A 19,628-nucleotide genomic window follows, 5' to 3' on the forward strand; every position below is an offset into this window, starting at 1 on the left:
ACTGGGGAGCTAGTGGTACACCCAGCAATTGAAGTAATTTCGGGAAGGTCTTCCTGAGACTGCTGCTGCCATCTAGTGACCTGTTTCAGTCTGGGTTTTAGGGCAAAAGTGGTGTGCAGCTTGGAAAGCCAGGGAACCAAAAGCTCCTTCTCTCAGATACGCTGGAGAAGGGGAAGTCCAGCTGGGAGCACTGCTGAGCCATCAGTTCAGGTCTCTGGATCCCGGCCAGCCCGTCACCCCCCCAGCTCCCAGCTGCCTGCCTTCCCTGGCCTGCCTGAAACAAATCCGAGGGCTTCCATCTGGAGCATTGGAAGGAGCCAGTCTGGTGGAGGGACCACAGGTGAGGGGGAGCAAGCGCTCTGCATAGGGCTGAGTCAAGGTTGCCCAAAGTGTGCCCTATAAGCCCACTGTTGTTGCTCTGGCCCCCCTGTGCAGCCACCTCTCAGAAATCCAGCACCACCAGTGCACTTCGTGTGGTTAGGCTCAGCATAAAGCACCTGCTGAATAGTCCTGGGAACAGAGTGATCCTTTTATCCCAGAGGTTGTCCATGCAGGCCCGGGATGAACCCTATCAGCAAGGCGCTGCAGGGAGCCCATGCAGCAGCTGCTGTGTGGGGATCAGGCTCACCTGGCACAAAATCCAAAATCAAGTGGGGAGGTATGGCTGAGAGGCAGTGCCACCAGGCAAGAAGAGACCCCCACAGCAGAATAAGCTATTGTTTTCCAAGAACTAGCTGAGCAAGTGACATTCATCCATGCAAGTCACAAAATGAACTGCAACATTTTATTAATAAGGCATCAGTCCTATGCAGAGTGTTCACTTCCCCTGACCTGCTGTTCCACCACCAGCCTGGCTCCAACCAGCCTAGATCAGCAGACCTTTGGGTGATGTTAGCCTTGGAGTCCATGGAGCTGACTTGTACTCAGTGTGTGGAGAATACAGGACATGACTGGTGGGCCTGAGCATGGGATACCTCCTTTGATGGAGTTCTTGTGTCCATTCCTCAGAAAAAATATGCTAGAACTGAAAGTGGTGTAGAGATAAGTGGTTAGAGTGCTCAGTAGTCCACAGTTTTTGTGCCTGAAACACAAAAGGTCTCAGCCAGGGTGATAGATGGTAAATGAAGAATCTGACAGGGAGTTATAAAACCCTAAATGGCCTGGAGAAGGTGAATAATGACAAATGATGTTTGTATGCAGGAACAAGTTAACATGATATGAAACAATTCAGTTTAAAAACAAAGTGAGTTATTTTTCATATCACATGTAAAGACATGATAAAGTTCAGTGCTGCAGAGTGCCTTAGATTCAAAGAGTAAATACTGTATTTGAGAGAAGTCCATCAGAGGCTGTTATCTTAAGGTATGGCTTCAACCTTTGACTTAGGCAGAAGGGAGATGAAAGGAAAATGAGTCAGGCAGCTAGGGTCAAAGTGCTAAAAATTATAAGAAAGGGGCAGCAGAACAGAAAGCCAAGGAAGCTGAACCCAACCACACTGGAAACTCCTAAGATGTACCCACCTGCCAGTGGTACCTTGTGGTGGTACCTGCAGATCTGCTTCCCAAAACAATGGTAGGACAAGAGAAGGGAAAGGGTCCGTGTTCCCTGTGCTCTCTCCACCAGGCTTCCCTGTCCCAGTGTTGCAAAAGGCTGGTGGGGTCAGGTCCAGTGATAGCTGACAAGGGGTTTCCTAGTTTGCTATGCAGCCAGATCCTCCTGGAGGAGATGGAAGAGGAGGAAGGAGGCTGGTACAGCCACTGCACTTGTGCACCAGGCCTCTCACTGGTGAGGGGACACATGCCAGGGGACTGCCTGGGCCATTGGATGAACACACTTGTGCCCACTGCTCCAGGAGGGAGGTCTGACCTTCAGTGATTGCTTCACATACCTCGTGAGTTGCAAAGTGCCTCCCTCTCCTTGTAATGCGATTGCCACGAAAAAAAATTGCTTTCCTCTTTCTCCTATCTGAGTACATCACATCTGGAAAACTCTGTCATTCTTCTTTGCCTTCCACCTCATGTACTCCTGCAAAGGGTGGGCCCCATGGTCTTTGCATGCTGCGTAGTCAGTGTGGTCCCATTTCATCTTCTGGCTGCACTGTAGGAAGTGTCCATAGTATGAGTTACAAGGCAATAGAGAACGAGGCCCAGAATGTTAGTTAAATGAATGTATTATTGTATCATGACTGCAGTAACACAATGCTAGTCTGGGGCATTAGGATGCCATTTATCATCTTATTTCAGCATTTTAGCTTAAGTGAGGCCACCAAGTAAGTCTTAGAGATTTTCAGAGGGTCAAACGATCTTGTATCCCTCTTGCTGTAGGGGTTTCTTGCTGTTCCTTTGAAATGGCTGATCTAGCTACTGTGAGAGGAAGGATACTCTGGAAAAAATCCTACGTTTTGGTAAGCCAAGAAACCAGAATAATAAACGGAAAATTATAAACATTACAAGCCAGCTCTGTTCCAAGAGCGAGACATTCCTGATGCTCTGTATTCTTTCAACAGTGCCAATCAGCCTCAAATTCAAGACAACTTGTGGGGTTCACTCTTGTCTTCTACTATAGGAAAAGGCCACTGCTGCCCAAAAGATTTAGTTTCTTGTTTATGTTTCTTTATATTTGTGATGAAAAAATGGAAAGACCAGAAGAAGGCCCCGAAGTAATGAAATATACCATCCACTATTTCTTTTGTGTTTTGCAGTGCCGTGGTTCCCAAGAAGTATTGAGGAGCTGGACAGGTTTGCCAATCAGATCCTAAGTTATGGAGCGGAATTGGATGCTGACCATCCTGTAAGAAACTGAGTGTTGTTTTTTTAACATGTTTCTAATTATTGGGACAGATGTTTCTCTCATCTATATTTGCTTTAAGACAAATCTAGCTGACTAGATCTCAAATTCTTTAGGGAAAGAAAGGTACCACATTTCTAGCATTAGAATCAGACCAATCCCTAGTATGAAGTAAATCAGAACAAAAGTTGCTTTGATTTGAGCAAGTATCAGGAGATCTTTTAAGCCATAGTGGTCATCTGAGCACTGAGTCGTCGCAGGGATGCCTTTGAATCCCTAGCAAGAAAAACTTCAGAAGCAGCATATCATAGCCCAGAGATGGGAAGACTGGTTTTTTTCATTCTTGATCACCTACACAAGCTTGAGCTCAGTGCCTTATTATGTGGTTGTTAAATAGGGCATAATTCTTGTACAGTGAGACAGAACAAAATAAAAGGTGTCTGTTTCAAAAAGTTTGTGGTTTAAATGGTAGAGTCAGGAAGGTTTGTTCATTGGCTTAGCTAATAAAAAAATATTTATTCAGCGTTTTTTCAGCTCTCCAAGATACAAGAATACTGTCTTGTAGGATTTCTGTCTCTATTCCCTCTCCAAGCAAACAACAACTTATTTTCATTTGTCAAAACACACTGAGTTCCACGCAGTGCAACAGAAATTGCTGCTATTAGTTTAATTGAAATAGGCTGATTATAAATAAATTACATGCAGTGCAACAAAAATTGCTGCTATTAGTTTAATTGAGATGGGGTGATTAGTCATTCACTACCTATTGCTTAATTCAAGATGTGTTATGTATCATGTACAATGATTCATGATGTTCAGTGTGGTCATGTGAAAGGCAGAATGAAAGGAGATACACTTAGTCAATGGCCCCTTTGCGTGTCATGTGGGAATAGACCAAGATTGTATTTGAAAAAGGAAACAAACAAACAAAAAGATATTAAAAGGAATGAAATAGCTCTGCTCCAGTCCCTAGAATTAGTTAGTGAGCAGTTTATGCCTCAAAAAGGAAACACAGCTGCTGAGTTAAATAGGTATGGCAGTCCATATAGTGCAGAAAGAGAGTAATTAAAGGAACCCATGAAGTGATATGGGATGATTTAATCACAAATGCCTCTGTGCCAGGCTAATCTTGGACAGTGCATTGTTTTAGGCTGTTGTCTGCCTGTTTTAAACTCACACTCTTAGATCTGCACTTCACTTCATCTGTCTCCTGTACTTGGCTGCTTCATGGCACCTCAGCCCAGCTGTGCCATGCACAACTAAGTGACACATTCATGAACTGCTGTGCTGCTCAGTGAGTTGCTGCTATTTGCCCTGAAGAAGTATGTCCTATCTTGGAAGAATATTTCTCTACTTGTGGTGGTGAAGACACCTACCCCTAAGGAAATTTTATTCTGAATATCAGGCACAATGGAATAGGAGAATGAATATCCTAGATGAAAATTTAGAGATTATATTTCTTACTCCTGATTTTATTGGTAATTAGATGCAAAGATTAAGGTCCAAGCCACAAGGTCTATTAGACATTCTTTGTCGTAACTAAATCCCTTCAAATGGTTGAATCTGTAGTAGAAACAGAGCTTTTTGGCCTGCTAAGTGCTAGTGTTCTTCTAACATTTTGAAAATGAGCACCTTTAAGCGTGGTTCATGCAGAAAGCCTGCCTAAAAATTCTGACTGAGTTGATGAGTGTGTTTGGAATATGCTTTAATTCTGCTCCTCTAGACCAGTGCAGCTCTGCAAGGAGCTGCAACAAGCTTCCTGAGAACCCAGAAGGACTTGGTTATCTGAGTGCTGTTAACAAGGTCTATTTCTCTTACGGCAGCACTTTGCTGGTGCTGCAAAGAAGCATGTGTTTTCCCTTTCTTTTTTTTTTTTATCAAGTAGAAATGAGAAAATGAAAAGATCTGGGGGCTGAGAGGTGCTGGGATGATGTGGCTGAATGCTTGCTCTGTTGGCCCTGTGGATAGGGGAGGAGCAGGTTTGTGGAGCCCTACATTTAGGTCTCCACAGGGTGCAGCAGGGCCAGGCAGGATGAAGGCTTGCTCACTCTCCTCTGCTTCTTGGAGTGCACCAGTGGTGTCCAGAGGTGGTTGTTGAGACAAAGGCTCTCCACCACCTGCACTTAGACAGGAACTGACTATCACTCTTTCTCTTTAGGGGTTCAAAGATCCTGTGTACCGGGCCCGAAGGAAAGAGTTTGCCGATATTGCCTACAACTACAGACAGTGAGTGCTCAGTGCATGGTAGAGAGCCAGCCTACATCTGCCCTCTCCTAGGGCTTTCACCCTGCTGGAAATCCCTATCTTTCCACAAGCATCTACCTGCTGTTGTTTTGCCCTGCCATGTGTTTAAATTTTCCTGTTACATGCATTTATCCCCAAATTGCAGTAAAACAAAAGAAAATTGTTCCAGGCACACGTTCAGAAGAGAGCATTGCCTCTATTCTTTCCCTCCAACACCTCTCTTCCCTGGCTTTGTTGTCTAATTGAGCAGCAGACTCTGTTTCTACTACAAAGACCTGGGCATTGAACAAAACTGTTTCTGGTATTCTCCCCATTAAATCAGGTCTGGGGGAGGAGTGCCTATCATTTACATTAAAGCAGAAGCTGCATACACTATTAAAATAATGAATAACTTATGGTTCTGATGTTAATCCAACTCCTGATACTCTACTTCTATCATGTCTGACCCAGCTGCAATCAGCAATTTGGGCTCTCATTTCCCAAGAAAAATAAATTAATAGAGATGATAAACTCAGTCACAAGAGGCTTGCTTGATTGCTTTCAGTGATCTAATCTGGAGGAGATAAAATTCTGTTCTCAGAGCCACTCACACATTTACACTAGTACTACTGGACCTCGTTCTTGCTGAGACTGGTAAAAATGGTGATTGCAAAGGATAAAGTAACATATGTTGTACATTTAGGTCTCCACTTTGCACAGAACTGCAATGAAAAGATAGTCCCTGAGCCAAAGAGCTAATGAACTAATCACAAAATGAGAGACAAAATTGGACTGATTGATGGAAAGCAAAAAAAGTCAGAACCCTAGTTTATATTTGGAAGATTTGGATAAGAATTTGTGGCCAGATGCAGATGGATCTAATGCCCATTTGTAGGTATCTGACAGAATATTTACCTTTTCTGCATAATGGATAGCAAATTCTTGTCTTTGGTTTGCAGGCTTTCATCAAATCCTACATAGAAATAAATCAAAAAAACATGTTAACACCCCACCCTCAAAATACAAACTGAAACCATTTTAGGAAGTTGAAAACATTATATTCCAAGGTGTAACTAGTTCATACTTAGTCTTTTATGCAGATCATCAGACACAGTAGAAACAGGGCCTATAAAGGTCTGAATCTATGTCCCCAAAACACCTTCTATGTGAAGTTCTTGGACTTTCCAACAAGGTCTCTTGGTAACAGAGCAATAAGCATGTGAAAACCCATGTCTGGGCTTGTGGGTCTTGTGGAAAGAAGGGGTGTGTGTTTTGTGACTTTGAGCATTGTTTCAGGAAGACCCAAATGAATCTTGTGATGTCCTCGCCCTGGATGTTACATGTGGCCTTTCAGGGTCTACACTGGGGAGGACAGATCAAAGGGGTATCTTTAGCACAGGGGGACAGAAAAGCAGAGAACTGGGCAGCAGGCAAAGGACAGCTTCATGGGAAGCATCTGAAAAGGCAAACGTGCATAGCTATGAAATCAGCTGTAAAGGTGAGGTTGGTCTGTGGTTGTTTGTCTTGTGCTCTTCCTCCTGCCATCAGTTCATCATGTTCTACGTCTCTTCTTTTATACCTATTTTGTTCTCCTGTCTGCTGTTGTTTTTGCCTTTCTTCTCTGCTCATTTGCCTACTCTCCAGATACATTTACTGTTTGTTTTTGTTGAAAGCTTAATTTCCCTGACTTCTCTTTTCTTTGCTTTTAGCTTGCTTCTTCTCTCTTTCCTCCTTTGCTTCTGGCCCTGTTGATCTCTGAAGTTTCTGAATTGACATTTCAAAGATTTTTAAGCCATAGCTTCCCCCTGTAGCCCTGGAAGGTGACTGGGGATTAGTCAGGAGTGCTAAAGGAACAACAACTCCCCAGCAATCCTCATAATTCAACATAATGTTTAAAGCTCCACAGATCAAGGAGAGCTGATACGTAGAGAAAGAAAATGATGGTGCTCCAGAGGAGCTGCCCTGAGGCTCAAGGAAAAAAAAATGAGGGAGTGGGAGGTGGTGGGGTGTCATCAAGATTTTAACAATGTGTCTCTGGGGCTTGGAAAGCTCCAGCAGTATTCCAGCAGTGATGTTAACCCTATTAAATTACTTAAAACCCTTTGATTTTTCAAAGCTGCTGAATTCACCTATGGCCCTACCATTATTGCCAAGAAACTGGCTGTTCACAGGAAGCCAAACTGCATTGCTTGTGATTGTCTAATTCCTGCTAGCTTCAACATGAGTTAAGTATATGGAGGCCTGAGGGTGGGATTTGACTCAAAATTACTCATCATGATAATAGAAAGTCAAACTGGCTGGAGTCTGCATCTGTTACAACATAAAGCACACATCAGAATTTCTCTGTCCCTCTAAGAAATGGAGTTTTCCGGAGCTATTGGTTTTCCTGTTGTAACCAAAAAATTGCAACCAAAACAATAATGTGTGCTAGAGCAAGAAATAAAAGATCTTCTCTGTATGTAGAAATGCAAATAAATTACAGCCAACAGCCAGCAAATATTTTTAGAACATCTTGGTGAGACAAACGGGCAATTATTTATTTTTGCCACAATAGTGCAAGGAGTTGTCTAAAGGGCAGTATCTCAGCTGAGGTCAGTCAAATCTTTCCCAGCCTGTGCCTTGGAGCAAGTGAGGCTTCCTTTGCACTTGTGTGTCAGAACAAAGGCACTGACCCTCCTGCAGCAGCAGCTCCTGCCCAGCCCATCTAAAGCTCCTGACTATGGTGCTAATGGCATAAGACATTTTTTCTGTCGCTCTTATGAAGGGCATCTATTTTCTTTCCAGTGGCCAAGTTATTCCTCGAGTCACCTACACGGAAGAAGAAAAGAAAACATGGGGCACTGTCTTCAGGGAGCTGAAGAGTCTCTATCCAACTCATGCTTGTTATGAACACAACCACGTGTTCCCATTGCTGGAGAAATACTGCGGCTACCGGGAGGACAACATTCCCCAGCTTGAAGATGTTTCAAAATTCCTGCAAAGTAAGTTTGAAGCATGAAAAAAAACAAATGAAAAGTCTTAGCTTTCAGTGGGGGTGGTGGTTCCAGGGATGGAAAAGCAGTCTCTGCTTTATCATGGGTTTTTTGTGGTGTTTGGACACATCACTTGGCCTGTGATCTGGGTCTCTCTCTAAGATTTCTGGGGGTATGATGCTACAGATGCTCAGACACCGTGATGGTGGAACACATGGGTAGAGAATTCCCATATCTTTCACAGCTAAACTCCATTTAATGTAAGGAGAGCAAAGAAAACAAGTAACAAGCTTTGTAATTGTGAGGAGTCCAGATAAGGATAAATGAAGCACACTAGCTGTTTTTATGATGTCATTTTTTGTCCCTTCAGGCTGCACTGGATTTCGCCTGCGTCCTGTGGCAGGTTTGCTCTCCTCTCGGGATTTCTTGGCTGGCTTGGCTTTCCGAGTATTTCACTCTACGCAGTATATCCGCCATGCATCCAAACCCATGTACACTCCAGAGCCGTAAGTGTTTTGGCACTGAAATTCTGTAAAGTTGCAGCAGATTAACAGCAGGGTCATCCCAGCTGATAACAACTGTGTGGGACTCTGGGACACTCCTGGGAACAGAGCTGGTGGAGGGTGGCCAAGCAACTACTCTCTTCTTAAAATATTCCCAGGAGATTTCTAGTCTTTTTAACAAGCTGCATCCTCTTCTGAAAGTTATGGGACTAATCACACAGTTTTGCTACTGAAAGCATTCTTGCCTGGGAGGCGAGGGAGCAGTGTAAAAAGGCATTTAGCTTAGCTATTAGCACCCAAACAGTGGTGCAAAATCTACTGCAGAAATGACTCAACATTTTGTAAACAAACTTCTGGCAGCAAGATAGAGGAAGCCCAGATCATTGATCCCTTATCTTTTTTTCAGTTTTATACTGTAATATTTATCCCTATCCCTGTCTATTGTCCTTGTCCACTTGTTTTTAAGACATGCTTCATATTGTTGCAGTTCTTTCTTTTCTCCTACTTCTTTCTTTGCCTCCTACTTCACACAACCTTCCTTCCCCCTCCATTTTTCTATTCTTCATTCTTCTGATTTTTCTCCCTGGTTCTCCTCACCTTATTTTCATTGTGCACAAAGACAGGCTGAAGCATCTTCCATAGATCTTGCTCTCCTGGGAGCATTTTATTCCTGTCCCCTTTCCATCTCACTAAATGAGTCCTGTCTGAAAAATCTCATAGTCCTTATATGAGTTCTTTCACAAACATGTCTGTCCATCTGCCAGCTTCAACTTGTGATGTAAATAGTCCTACCTGAGGAAGGGCAGACTTACACTTCCCAGTGGGAGGCTGTGGGCCTGAACATGGACTAGAGTTGAATTCTTGAGTTGCTTATTCACACCATAGTGTGATTTAGTAGCCTGAGCTTCATATAAAGAGGTTTCTTGTCCTTGAGACTGAAAAGTCCACGTTCCCAGATTTCTTTCCAGGTTTTTCTTAGCTGAGTGGGCAGTTAAATGGACGGTTTTCTTCCATAAGGAAAAAGAAATATGGTATCATGCTTCCTCTGAGGGCTGAATGATGATAAAAGCACTGAAGACCCCAGTGTGTGCAAGACTTTCCATCACAAGGATCATTTTTAGGGCAGAATGTTTTCCCACAAACCTTTAGCATTATTTGCCAGTAGGAGCAAATGCATGGCACCCCTGACTATATGCTGACTATAGGGCATTCATCCAGCATTGATGAACTAAATTGAAGTTATTCAGATGTCATATTTTTCTGCAGTGATATTTGCCATGAGCTGCTAGGACATGTGCCTCTTTTTGCTGATCCCAGTTTTGCTCAGTTTTCCCAGGTAAGTTGCTGAGTAATTTCACTGTTTTGATAATTGAACACAGCAGAGCTATGAGGCATGAATCAAGAGCTATGAGGGCTGGCATGTTTATTAGCATACTGCTTAAGAATGGTTGAGGCTAATTTATTTGTTGCTCAAAATCTTGACACAAATCACTTAGGTGAGCTCAGATACTCAAACTCCGAACATCAGTCTTGTGTGAGCTGTTTCTTTACAGACAAGGCCTTTGCAAAGCCATCATCTAAAACCTTTTTGTACATGTTGATCTTTCTGAGCAAAGTCAAATGGTTCGTGAGTCAGATGAATTATTACCCCACCCTGCAGTTCAAATGTTAGGGAAAGTGAAGGTTTTGTTTTGTTTGGTTTTCTATTGAAGCCACAGGGCAGGCTGAGTAAAGAGGGGAAGTGTCCCAGTTGCAAGCACGGGTGAAGGCTGGAGAGAAGCTTGCTCTTTGGTAGTGTTAATGTCTCTGGAAAAGAAGCCAAACCTATGTGAAGGAGTAAACTTTTGGCTGCATCTTACTGGAAAACATAAAAAGAGAGGAAGGGAGAGAGGGAGGGAGGGAGATGAGGAACGGAGGTGAGGAAGGAAAGGAGAGGAAAAGGGAAAGAAGGGAACAGCTCAGTATTTCCCTCAGGTTCTGTCCCTTCCCAGAACTGGGGTTTCCTTCAAGATGGCACTGTGGCTTAGTAGGATTTGACACAGTGATGGCTGCTCCCATGTTCTTGGTGTGGTTGTGTGTGAGGTTCTGACTTTGTACTGCACAGCCCCCACTGGATCAACCCAGTACCTGGTTATATACAGTCTTGTGTGGCTGTCTTCTGAATCCAGCTATTCATACCTCCTGGAAAAGTCTCCATTAGTTCCTACGGTACAAATACAATCTTTTAAATCATTCTTTGTCATTCAGAAAAAAACTTATTCAAAGCCTCAGCAAAACTGCAGTCAGGGCCCATCAAAACAAAGAAATATTTGAGGTGTATAGATGTGAATGATTTACCTTATCTTGACTGTATCATTCTCTGGAGTGTGCATTTTAGGCTTGATCAAAAGCCTGTTAAAACAAGAAAAAATCTTCTTTGGCCTCAGTAAGCTTTGTATCAGACACAAAGGATCATGCCTTGTAAATGACATTTGAACAGGACCCTTTGTTCATTTCTGGAGAGATTTCTGGATTAAAATTGATCTTGCATGATAAGAACATGTCCTGTAAACATTTGTGTGTGGTAGTAAGTGATGGTAACATTTAAAATGTGAGAAATTACATAAGACAAGACAGGAAGAATGTTTGCAATAAACAGCTTGAAGAATAATGGTTTATTGTTACAGGAAATTGGATTGGCATCTCTGGGAGCTCCGGATGATTTCATCGAGAAACTTGCTACGGTAATTTAATAAATGAGAGCTCAGTTTTCCAAAGCACCCTGTATTGACTTAATTCTGCTGCCCCTGAAATCACTGATAGAACTCCCATAGAGCTGAATGGGAACAGAGTGAAGTCCATGATTGGAGAACCCCACCCTGAAACAGTTGCATTAAAGGAAAATAACTTTGGCACCTCTTATTCAAAGTGACAGTTGTGATTAAAGACAGAAGCCCAGACAAGATTTCCTCCAGCACAAACATATTGAGCAAGAAGAGATTACATATTACTACATCCCCACAGGAAATTTAAGGAGGCAGCTTCATTAGTTCTACCTGTGAGTGTCCCTTCTATTCCACTCTGCCAGGCAGGTACTGTCCTTTGCAGTCAGTGGGGTACATCTGAGTCCTGCTCCGAGACTAATGAGACACAGAATTGCACACTTCAACTAAAAACAAGGATATGATTATGAGATTAGTGTCTGCAGTCCCAACTCACCTGGAAAAAGCATTGCACAATATGTGCTGCTTCTGATAGATGAGATAGTTCTTCTAAGCCAGACTATGCATCCCTTCAAAATGACAGACCAAGAAGTCAAGGTCAGTCATATACCATCTTCCAACAATATTCCACCAAAAGCCTATTCCTTCTCTTGCTGCTGCAGCTAGATGCACTCTGTGTGAAATAGAACAAACTTCAATCAAATAAGGTTCAAACTTCAATGGAGTTAGCCAGCCAAAATGAAATTTTATTGCTATAGTTTCATTGTTTCTGCTCTACTGACAAATATAAGCACAGCAAAACACAACTGTGTTTGTCAGGGAGCCAGACTGATTTGCAGGCACATTGAGTCTAGCACCGTGCCCCTTCCAGGGTAAGGATTTTGGTCTGTGAGGACATTTATGTAACTTATACCATTAATATTTAACACATAGTAGCATTTGGGTTGCAAGGGAGCAAGGGTTGGACTTAATGATCTCAGAGGTCACTTCCAACCCAGCTGATTCTATAATTCTATGATTCTGATTCTATGATTCTATGATTTTGAATAGAAATGTAAACTCCAAATGTATTAAAATCAGTGAGGTGCACCTGCTGTTTTTCATAAAGGAATCACATGTTTCTGTCTCATTTTCTTGCTAGGTTTATTGGTTTACGGTGGAATTTGGACTATGTAAGGAAGGTGATTCACTGAAGGCCTATGGTGCAGGGCTGCTGTCTTCATTTGGGGAGCTGCAGGTGTGTTCTGTAAAAACAGCTTTTCAAATGTGTTTGCAATAGCTGAAATTTCTCTTCAGAAGTCTTCAGATCCTTATTTTGCCTCATACATCATGGGTTTGGATAGCATGAAATGTTGCACTACACTGAAAAGCTCTAATGTTTATTAATGCCAGTGTATGCATACACAAGGAACTCATAGGGCTTCTTTCCTAGTGTGTGACATTGCCATTGTTTTCCACAGGAAACTTTCCTGCCTGAAACTAGGTGGTATTCAGTAGCTCCATCTTTCTTTCTCAGCAAATGCAAACACTTTTTAACTGCAATAAATCTATTATCCCTTTGCTCGCAGTATTGTTTATCAAGTAAGCCTGAGATTCAGCCTCTTGTCCTGGAGAAGACTTCTGTGCAAAAGTACCCTGTTACTGAGTTCCAGCCTGTCTACTACGTTGCTGAAAGTTTTAAAGATGCAAAAGACAAGCTAAGGTAATCCAGCCATTCCTTATAAGATGCAATTTCTTGTGTGCTTCCAATACAATGGATCCAATTACCATATCAAGACTTGCGTTGACAGTAATGTTTTGAGATGCATTAAAAAAAGTTGTGCAGTGCCTGAAGACCATAAGCATTTGTCACATACATAAGGGGAACACACATTATACATGAATTTTGTGATGAGTCTAGTTAAGAGTTTCATCTCTAAAAGCAAAATACAACAAAAAAATATTGTTCTTCCAATGCAGTGCCACTAGCACTTATGGTCAAAGTAAGGTAATTAATGCAAAACAAGTCTATTTACCAAAATCACATTTATAAGTTCTCACAAACCAGAAAAAAAGGAAAAAAAAGAAAAGAAAAGTATCTCCTAGTATCTACTCTTTTTCTTTGGAAGGTATCCCTTACACATTTTTTTTGTCTTAAATCAACAGCTTCTTTTTGGTGGTGGAGGGTAGAGTTGTTGAGTAATCAGCATCTTCAGATTTTTGGAGCAGGGCTGTGAAGTTAATGAATGGGCCTTCTTCCTCTTTTTTGTGAGGAGGTGGATATAGTTGATGCTTCCTTTCTTCTTCATCTCAAGGCCATTTATATGTTTTCTAATATCTTGCTCTTTCTACATTGGTCTGCAAATCTACATTACTTCTGACTACAATTTAAGTTATATATTTTTTCTTTGTCCCTTTTCTTTCCTCTAAACCTGTTTGGTGTTTGGTTTTTTGCTAAAACTCTTAAATTTGCTTTAACATCAATAGCTGGCCAGTGGGGAGCTGTTGATAGCACAGGGACAATCTACATCATCCTAAACTTGCACTTTTAGGGCCTCTGTTATTAGCCCATGCTTCTACTCCTTTAAGCTCCATCATTACTTTAGGCTTCGTTCACTCTGTACAGCACAACTATTTACTATTCCTCCCTATATAAAAGTTACTAATGATAGGCATTGCAGAACACAGTTATTCAGAACTGAGAAAAACTAGAACAAATTAGGTAATAGCTGCATGGTCATTAGACAATTATTGTTACAGCTAAACAAAGCTGCAAGCAAGCCTAATAAATCCAGTCCTGAGGCCTGTGTGGTTAGCCTAATACAGAGCCTCCAGCTTGCTACCAGCAGTGTGTTTACAAGACTACAGGGTTACACAGTAAATCTTTCAGTCATCTGTGACTGAAATACAGATTCAGTTCCAGTCCAACAAGGCTTTGAAATAATGGTTCAGGTTCAGTTCTGGTTCTTGAAAAAGGAATGGCTCAGACTTTGTTTGAGGTTCAGCTTGGGTTCCACCTCACAGCAATACTTCTATTTCTGTTTAAAAAAACCACCAGACTATTTCTGGATGTCAGCCAAGCCACTAGGGGTTAGCCTTGGTTTACACTCAACAAAGTTTTCAGTTGGAGATGCCACACAGTGACTTGTCCCAGACCTACAGTCTCTTTTTGATTTCATTTACAGATAAACACATACCAAAACCCAAGATATTCTGCTACCTTATACTCCCCAGCTCCAAAGTCTTCCCAGTTACCTCCCCTGCTGGTTCCTCAGTCACCATAAACCTGCAGCCTGTCCTTCTGGCCTTTTTCTGGAGTAATAACTGAGAAAGTTGGCCTAATATTCTGGTTTGGGCTACTAATATCCTACACACAATTTCTATCTTCTCTGTTTACTTCTTTAACTGAGTAGCAAGTTCCTTGAGAAAATGGAAGATTCTGCCTTACTCTGTAAAAATGATCTTTTTGATTGTTTCAACAAGCAAATTGGAAAACCAGCTGAATTAAAATAGGGGTCTGGAGGTTGGTCCAGTGCTCATATTCATGATTCGCACCTGGATATATGTGTTTGCATGTAGTGGAAAACTTGCCTGGAAAATTATTCTCAGGCTCATATTTGAGCTTAAGGCATTCAACTTCTAACAACAGTCTTAACCTTCAGCTGAGATGAAGAATCTAATCTTCTAATACGTATCTTTCCCCTTAGAAAAATGACTGATGCCACTAAAGACTTTCATCCTAGCCAATTTAATTTTTTTCCACTGTCACACCTTGTGGTCTTCTCACACTGAACACTGTTTGAGATAATGGCACTAGCTGATAATAATTAGGACTAAGCTGAAGGACCAACGTGGAGGTGGCATCCAGCATATTGCAGTATTCTGGGTATGTGGGATTTATCATGCTGAGTCACAGCCTGTGTAGTGGGACTCCACGATCAACTCCTGCGTGCTTTCCTTCCTCTTTCAGTAATAATTTCAGTAATCTGAAGCAGATATGTAAGCCAGTATCCTGCTGGGATCTACAAGGAGCCTGGAACAATAGCTCTGACCATTTAATCCCATTCAGAGTCCTTCTTTTCACAGTTCTGTGGTTATGCAAATAATGTTTTCCCAAGATACCAGAATCTTTGTGTTTCTGCAATAGAATTAACTATTTTCCAGAAGGGAAGGCTGCAAATAGGGGGTAGCAAGAATGCTGTTTCAGTCCACTATCTTGCAATGACCTGGAAGCTGCTACCAGCCATGCCAGAAGTAAGAATTATGCTTGATCCTGGTATGCCAGAATGACATAGGTACTTGATGTTACTTTCCTATAACTTGGATCAGGATTCCTATATTTTGCATTACTGCAAGGAAAAGATGTTTTCAAGTTTGGCAAGTCCCAATAGCTACATTGTTGCCCTATACCAGGAGCAGTGTTGCCATGCCAATAGCATAATTAGTCCTTTTTGAAAAAAAATAAAGACAGTAAGGACAAATGCAGATTCAAGTGTGTTGCAGAATGCTGTAGGTCTCAGATCACTCAGAATTATTTCAGTTATTTCCTTTCACAGGTTTTGTTATTTCCCTCATCAGATGCACGCATCAAAAAAATAGTGAGTTTATAGAGAATATAGTATATAGTGAGTTTCATAGAGAAGCTTTTCAAGTTTGTGTGTTTTTTTGTATTTTTGCCACAGTAAATTTGCTCAAACGATCCCTCGTCCTTTCTCTGTTCGGTACAATCCCTACACCCAGAGGATTGAAGTCTTGGACAATGCAAAGCAGCTGAAGAACTTAGCTGACACCATCAACAGTAAGAAACTACAGATTTGTTTCCTTGAATTCCTCAGAACTTGGATAAGAAATAGCAACTGCAAAGCACATTTCATCTGGTTGCATGCAATGCTCTGAGCTTGACTGAGTTCAAGTAGCATACATCTCATTTCTGGTACAAATCTTCCTAATTTTAGTCAGGCTTCAAAATAGCATCTCCACATGACTGTAGTTTGTTACCTCTGAAATATCCAGTTTTAGTCACTAGGAAAGGCCAGAGGGCTGTGAGATGAATTCTGGCATGTTACTCTCCCTGTTCTCAGTAAGGCAGAAAAGGAAAACTTGCTTTTAATCACGTTTCCTTTTGCCATTCTATTATTTCTCCTGATAAAGTTTTCCCCAACATTGGCTGTGCTGCTAAAAGTCAGCAACCTTGATTCTGTGAGCCATCCTTGTATGGCTGATGAAGGCAAAGGGCTGACTGCAAACCTTATTCCAGTAAGACCCCAAAAAGTGTGTCCAGTCCAGCACTTCTTTGTTCACATTATTCTTTCAGAGAATGCATCTAAAGGGTAAACATATACTGGAGAGTTAGAAATGGACAAGCTGTAGGATTAACTGCTCCGATTCTTTCCTTTGCAGGTGAGATGGGGATCCTTTGCAATGCCCTCCAGAAGATAAAATGAAGATTAATTGTAACCTGCTCATTGCTGGGTACTGACTAGAAGATGTCATGTGCAAATACCAGTTTTCATCTAGTCTCAGTTTATTATCGTTCAGTGTATTGCATGAATGCTTATGTTATAGATCTTAATTACTATATATTAACAGAGAGACATCCACAGGTGACCCTTGACTCTTTCGGCCTTCAGACACTAATCCATTTTTTCTCCATTGCTGCAAAAAAATCACCTTATTTCTGGGACTCTATGGAAAACCATCATATCTCTTATCCCAAAGGTTAACAGAAGGAGATCTTCACCATGTAGAGCTATAGTCTGCTGCAGCTGTGAGGTGGAATTACCACCCCAGGCCCAGAGACAGGATGGTAATGACTAACAGACAAAGCCTCCTTGTTTGGTCTCACAGTCATTCTCCTCTCAAACCCTCACATTTGTGCAAGGTTCCCATGGTGTCTCAAACTCTACACCTTTCAGGGTGTATACATATACTGCTTGGCCCTCTGTACCTCTACTTTTATACATAAGCACCTCCATCAGGAAATGTGTTGGGTTTTTTTCATAAAAATGTGATATTGTCATTGATCCAAAGCAGAGATGCTGGAGGAAAAGACAGAAAGTATGCTGCAGTCCTTTCAGAGGAGAGTTGCCTAAAGGAAAGTCTATGTGGCTTTTAGCAGCTGGATGTGTGGTCAGTTTGTTGATAATTTGTGCAAGCTAGAAACAATACAGATCTTTTAACAGGGCATCAAGGCCTTATTAGTCTTGTCTCAGAGTTGTGCTGGCTGTAATGTTGTATAGTATCATCAATTCAGAGCTGATTGAGGACCAACCAACTTACAGAATGGCAAGACAGCTCTTAGCGGACATAATCAGGTAGTCACTGTGGAAGGTTGATGTGTGAAGGCTACCTTCTGATGTGTGTGTCCTTCTCTGACAATGCTACATTCAGCACTGTTACAAGGTGTCCCCTACCTTTCTGGACTTGCAATCCAGGAGGTGGATACCAGCACCTTGGGAACAGAGAACCAAGTGGTTCTTACAATCCATCTGAAGAAAGCAGAGCTGTCCAACTCATAACTCACTGTATCTGTGACTAGAGTCCCCAGCAGAGCTACTGAAGACCTGAGTTAAGCTTTGTCCTAGTCTGAGGGCATTTAAACCCAGAAATGATATTTTTCAAAACAGCTCCTAAGTTATGATACTTTTAGGTGTCTACTTCCTTCTCTCACATGAGCTTTAATCTCCCTTTTTAGTTAAAGCATTTATTTTCCTCCTGGAGTACAGCTTGGCTACGGTAGTAAATAGAAGCAAGGGTAAAAGCAGCTTAATGCAATAGCTGAGCCATGGAGAGAGAAGATCTTGGGTGTCCAGAAAGCTATTTCTGTATTTTATCCAATATCTTTCACATAAACTAGCTAAATGTCCTTCTGGACTGGTTCACATTGTACAATGTCTACTTGTAGCTCCCTAGATTAAAGAGAGAGGAGATCAGCACTTGTCCATTGGAGTGGAATGGAGCAAAAGCAAAGCAGAATGGTACTGCCAGCTTGAAAGACTTCTGCATCATGATCCTAATGTAGTTCAGGAGTCACATTTCTGTTAGAAGACCCAAAGATGGAGAAGCATTTGAAAGTCTACAAGTTTCATACCTACTATTGTACTACTCTTGTATTTGTAGTTTGAAAATCAATGGAGCTTTAATGTTAGCATCATCCTTTAGGAAGATAGCAAGTACAGCTGTTTCCATTGTATTTATGGTGGGTAATAACATTAATCTAAGCATACCAGCTGGAACCCTTTTCAATAGACATATACTTATGCAAAATGGTATCATTTTAGTGCTTTGAAGTAAGCTTTTTTATCTCTGAATCCTTTTTCTTCCGCCCCCTTTTTTTTTTTACCCCTCTCTCTCTCTCATTTAATCGTCTGTGTAGATCTTTCAGACCTGCTTAACATGTATTTTTCAGTGTGAAAGTAGCCTGTATTTCCCCCCCTCAATATAACAGGTAACTGTACTACAAAGAGACAGTTTCATCTCATGGGTGAAGTCTTTCAAACTAATCTTCAGGCAGCTTTCCAAGCTCCTCTGTGTCTGGCTGTTGTTGTGAGTGACAGCAGCAGTAAATCAACATTGATACTGAGAACACAGGATTCATGGTTGGTTTTTATGTTCAAGGAGAATGGTTAAAGATTATTGATGCCACATGCCTGATTCTGTGTCCCTTAATGCATGCTGTCTTACATGAACAATAACTCCAGCCAAAGCAGTATAACAGAGCTGTTCAGCAGGACTGAGAAATGGGAAAAAGTTATATGGTCAGGATTTTGAAAGCAGAGGAATTTTGAATGTAGATTTCCTTGCAGAACAAACTAGCTTGTGCATATATCTTTTAAATAGTACAAATAAGTTGCATTTTAAACAGTACTTCCTGGTGGGTGACTTCTTATTTCCATGCTAAAGAAAATTAATATTGTGTAATGAACTGACTAGTTATCTGGTCAGTGTAATGTCTCTTTGTAAGGTAGCCACACAGAATTGATGAGAATTAAATACCTGGGGAGGAGGCATATGGAGGATAGAGGGTAATGGCTTTTTGAGGTGGGTTGAAACTCAAAAAAAGCTCTTTTCCTGAGTCGATACTCTTTGAGTATCATTCATAACAAGATCATGAAACTGATATTAAAAGCAATAATCTCTTGGTGTAATTACCTAGAAATGTATAGCAAAACCTTGGTTGCTCTAATTTTGCATACTCTGTACATCTTTATGTACTACTCTTATTAACCTATACCAAGCTACTCTTTTAAGTAACCTTCCTTTTTTTTATCCCACTTCAATCACATTTTTTGGTGTCCCCATCTCCAGCTCTGCTTCAAGTGCCTGAAGAAGCCCTCTCATGAGGCCCCTTCCTTTGCAATGGCTTTCTAGTGATGGAGAGGGGAGTTGTCAGCTCTGGTTATATGTGGGAAAACAGTCTGCGGAGGCTTAAGGATTCCATGTGCACATCAATATGATTGTAT

The 19,628-nt window shown here is 41.5% G+C and overlaps 1 protein-coding gene across 4 annotated transcripts in view; it reads left to right on the forward strand.

Annotated features, from left to right (window-relative positions):
- PAH (phenylalanine hydroxylase) overlaps positions 1-19,101 on the forward strand; it is a 38,409-nt gene extending 19,308 nt beyond the window's left edge. For all 4 annotated transcript variants that reach the window (XM_030453538.1, XM_008505341.2, XM_030453565.1 and 1 more), the window contains 10 exons: positions 2,702-2,790; positions 4,946-5,013; positions 7,795-7,991; positions 8,353-8,488; positions 9,752-9,821; positions 11,152-11,208; positions 12,329-12,424; positions 12,756-12,889; positions 15,849-15,964; positions 16,567-19,101. In XM_030453538.1, the coding sequence (XP_030309398.1) occupies positions 2,702-2,790; positions 4,946-5,013; positions 7,795-7,991; positions 8,353-8,488; positions 9,752-9,821; positions 11,152-11,208; positions 12,329-12,424; positions 12,756-12,889; positions 15,849-15,964; positions 16,567-16,610 (1,007 nt within the window). In that variant the 3' untranslated portion in view covers positions 16,611-19,101. The remainder of the gene's footprint in view (positions 1-2,701; positions 2,791-4,945; positions 5,014-7,794; positions 7,992-8,352; positions 8,489-9,751; positions 9,822-11,151; positions 11,209-12,328; positions 12,425-12,755; positions 12,890-15,848; positions 15,965-16,566) is intronic.
- The last annotated feature ends 527 nt before the right edge of the window (positions 19,102-19,628 follow it).

The sequence above is a fragment of the Calypte anna genome, chromosome 1 (genome assembly GCF_003957555.1).
Source record: "Calypte anna isolate BGI_N300 chromosome 1, bCalAnn1_v1.p, whole genome shotgun sequence".
In the NCBI taxonomy this organism is placed as follows: Eukaryota; Metazoa; Chordata; class Aves; order Apodiformes; family Trochilidae; genus Calypte; species Calypte anna.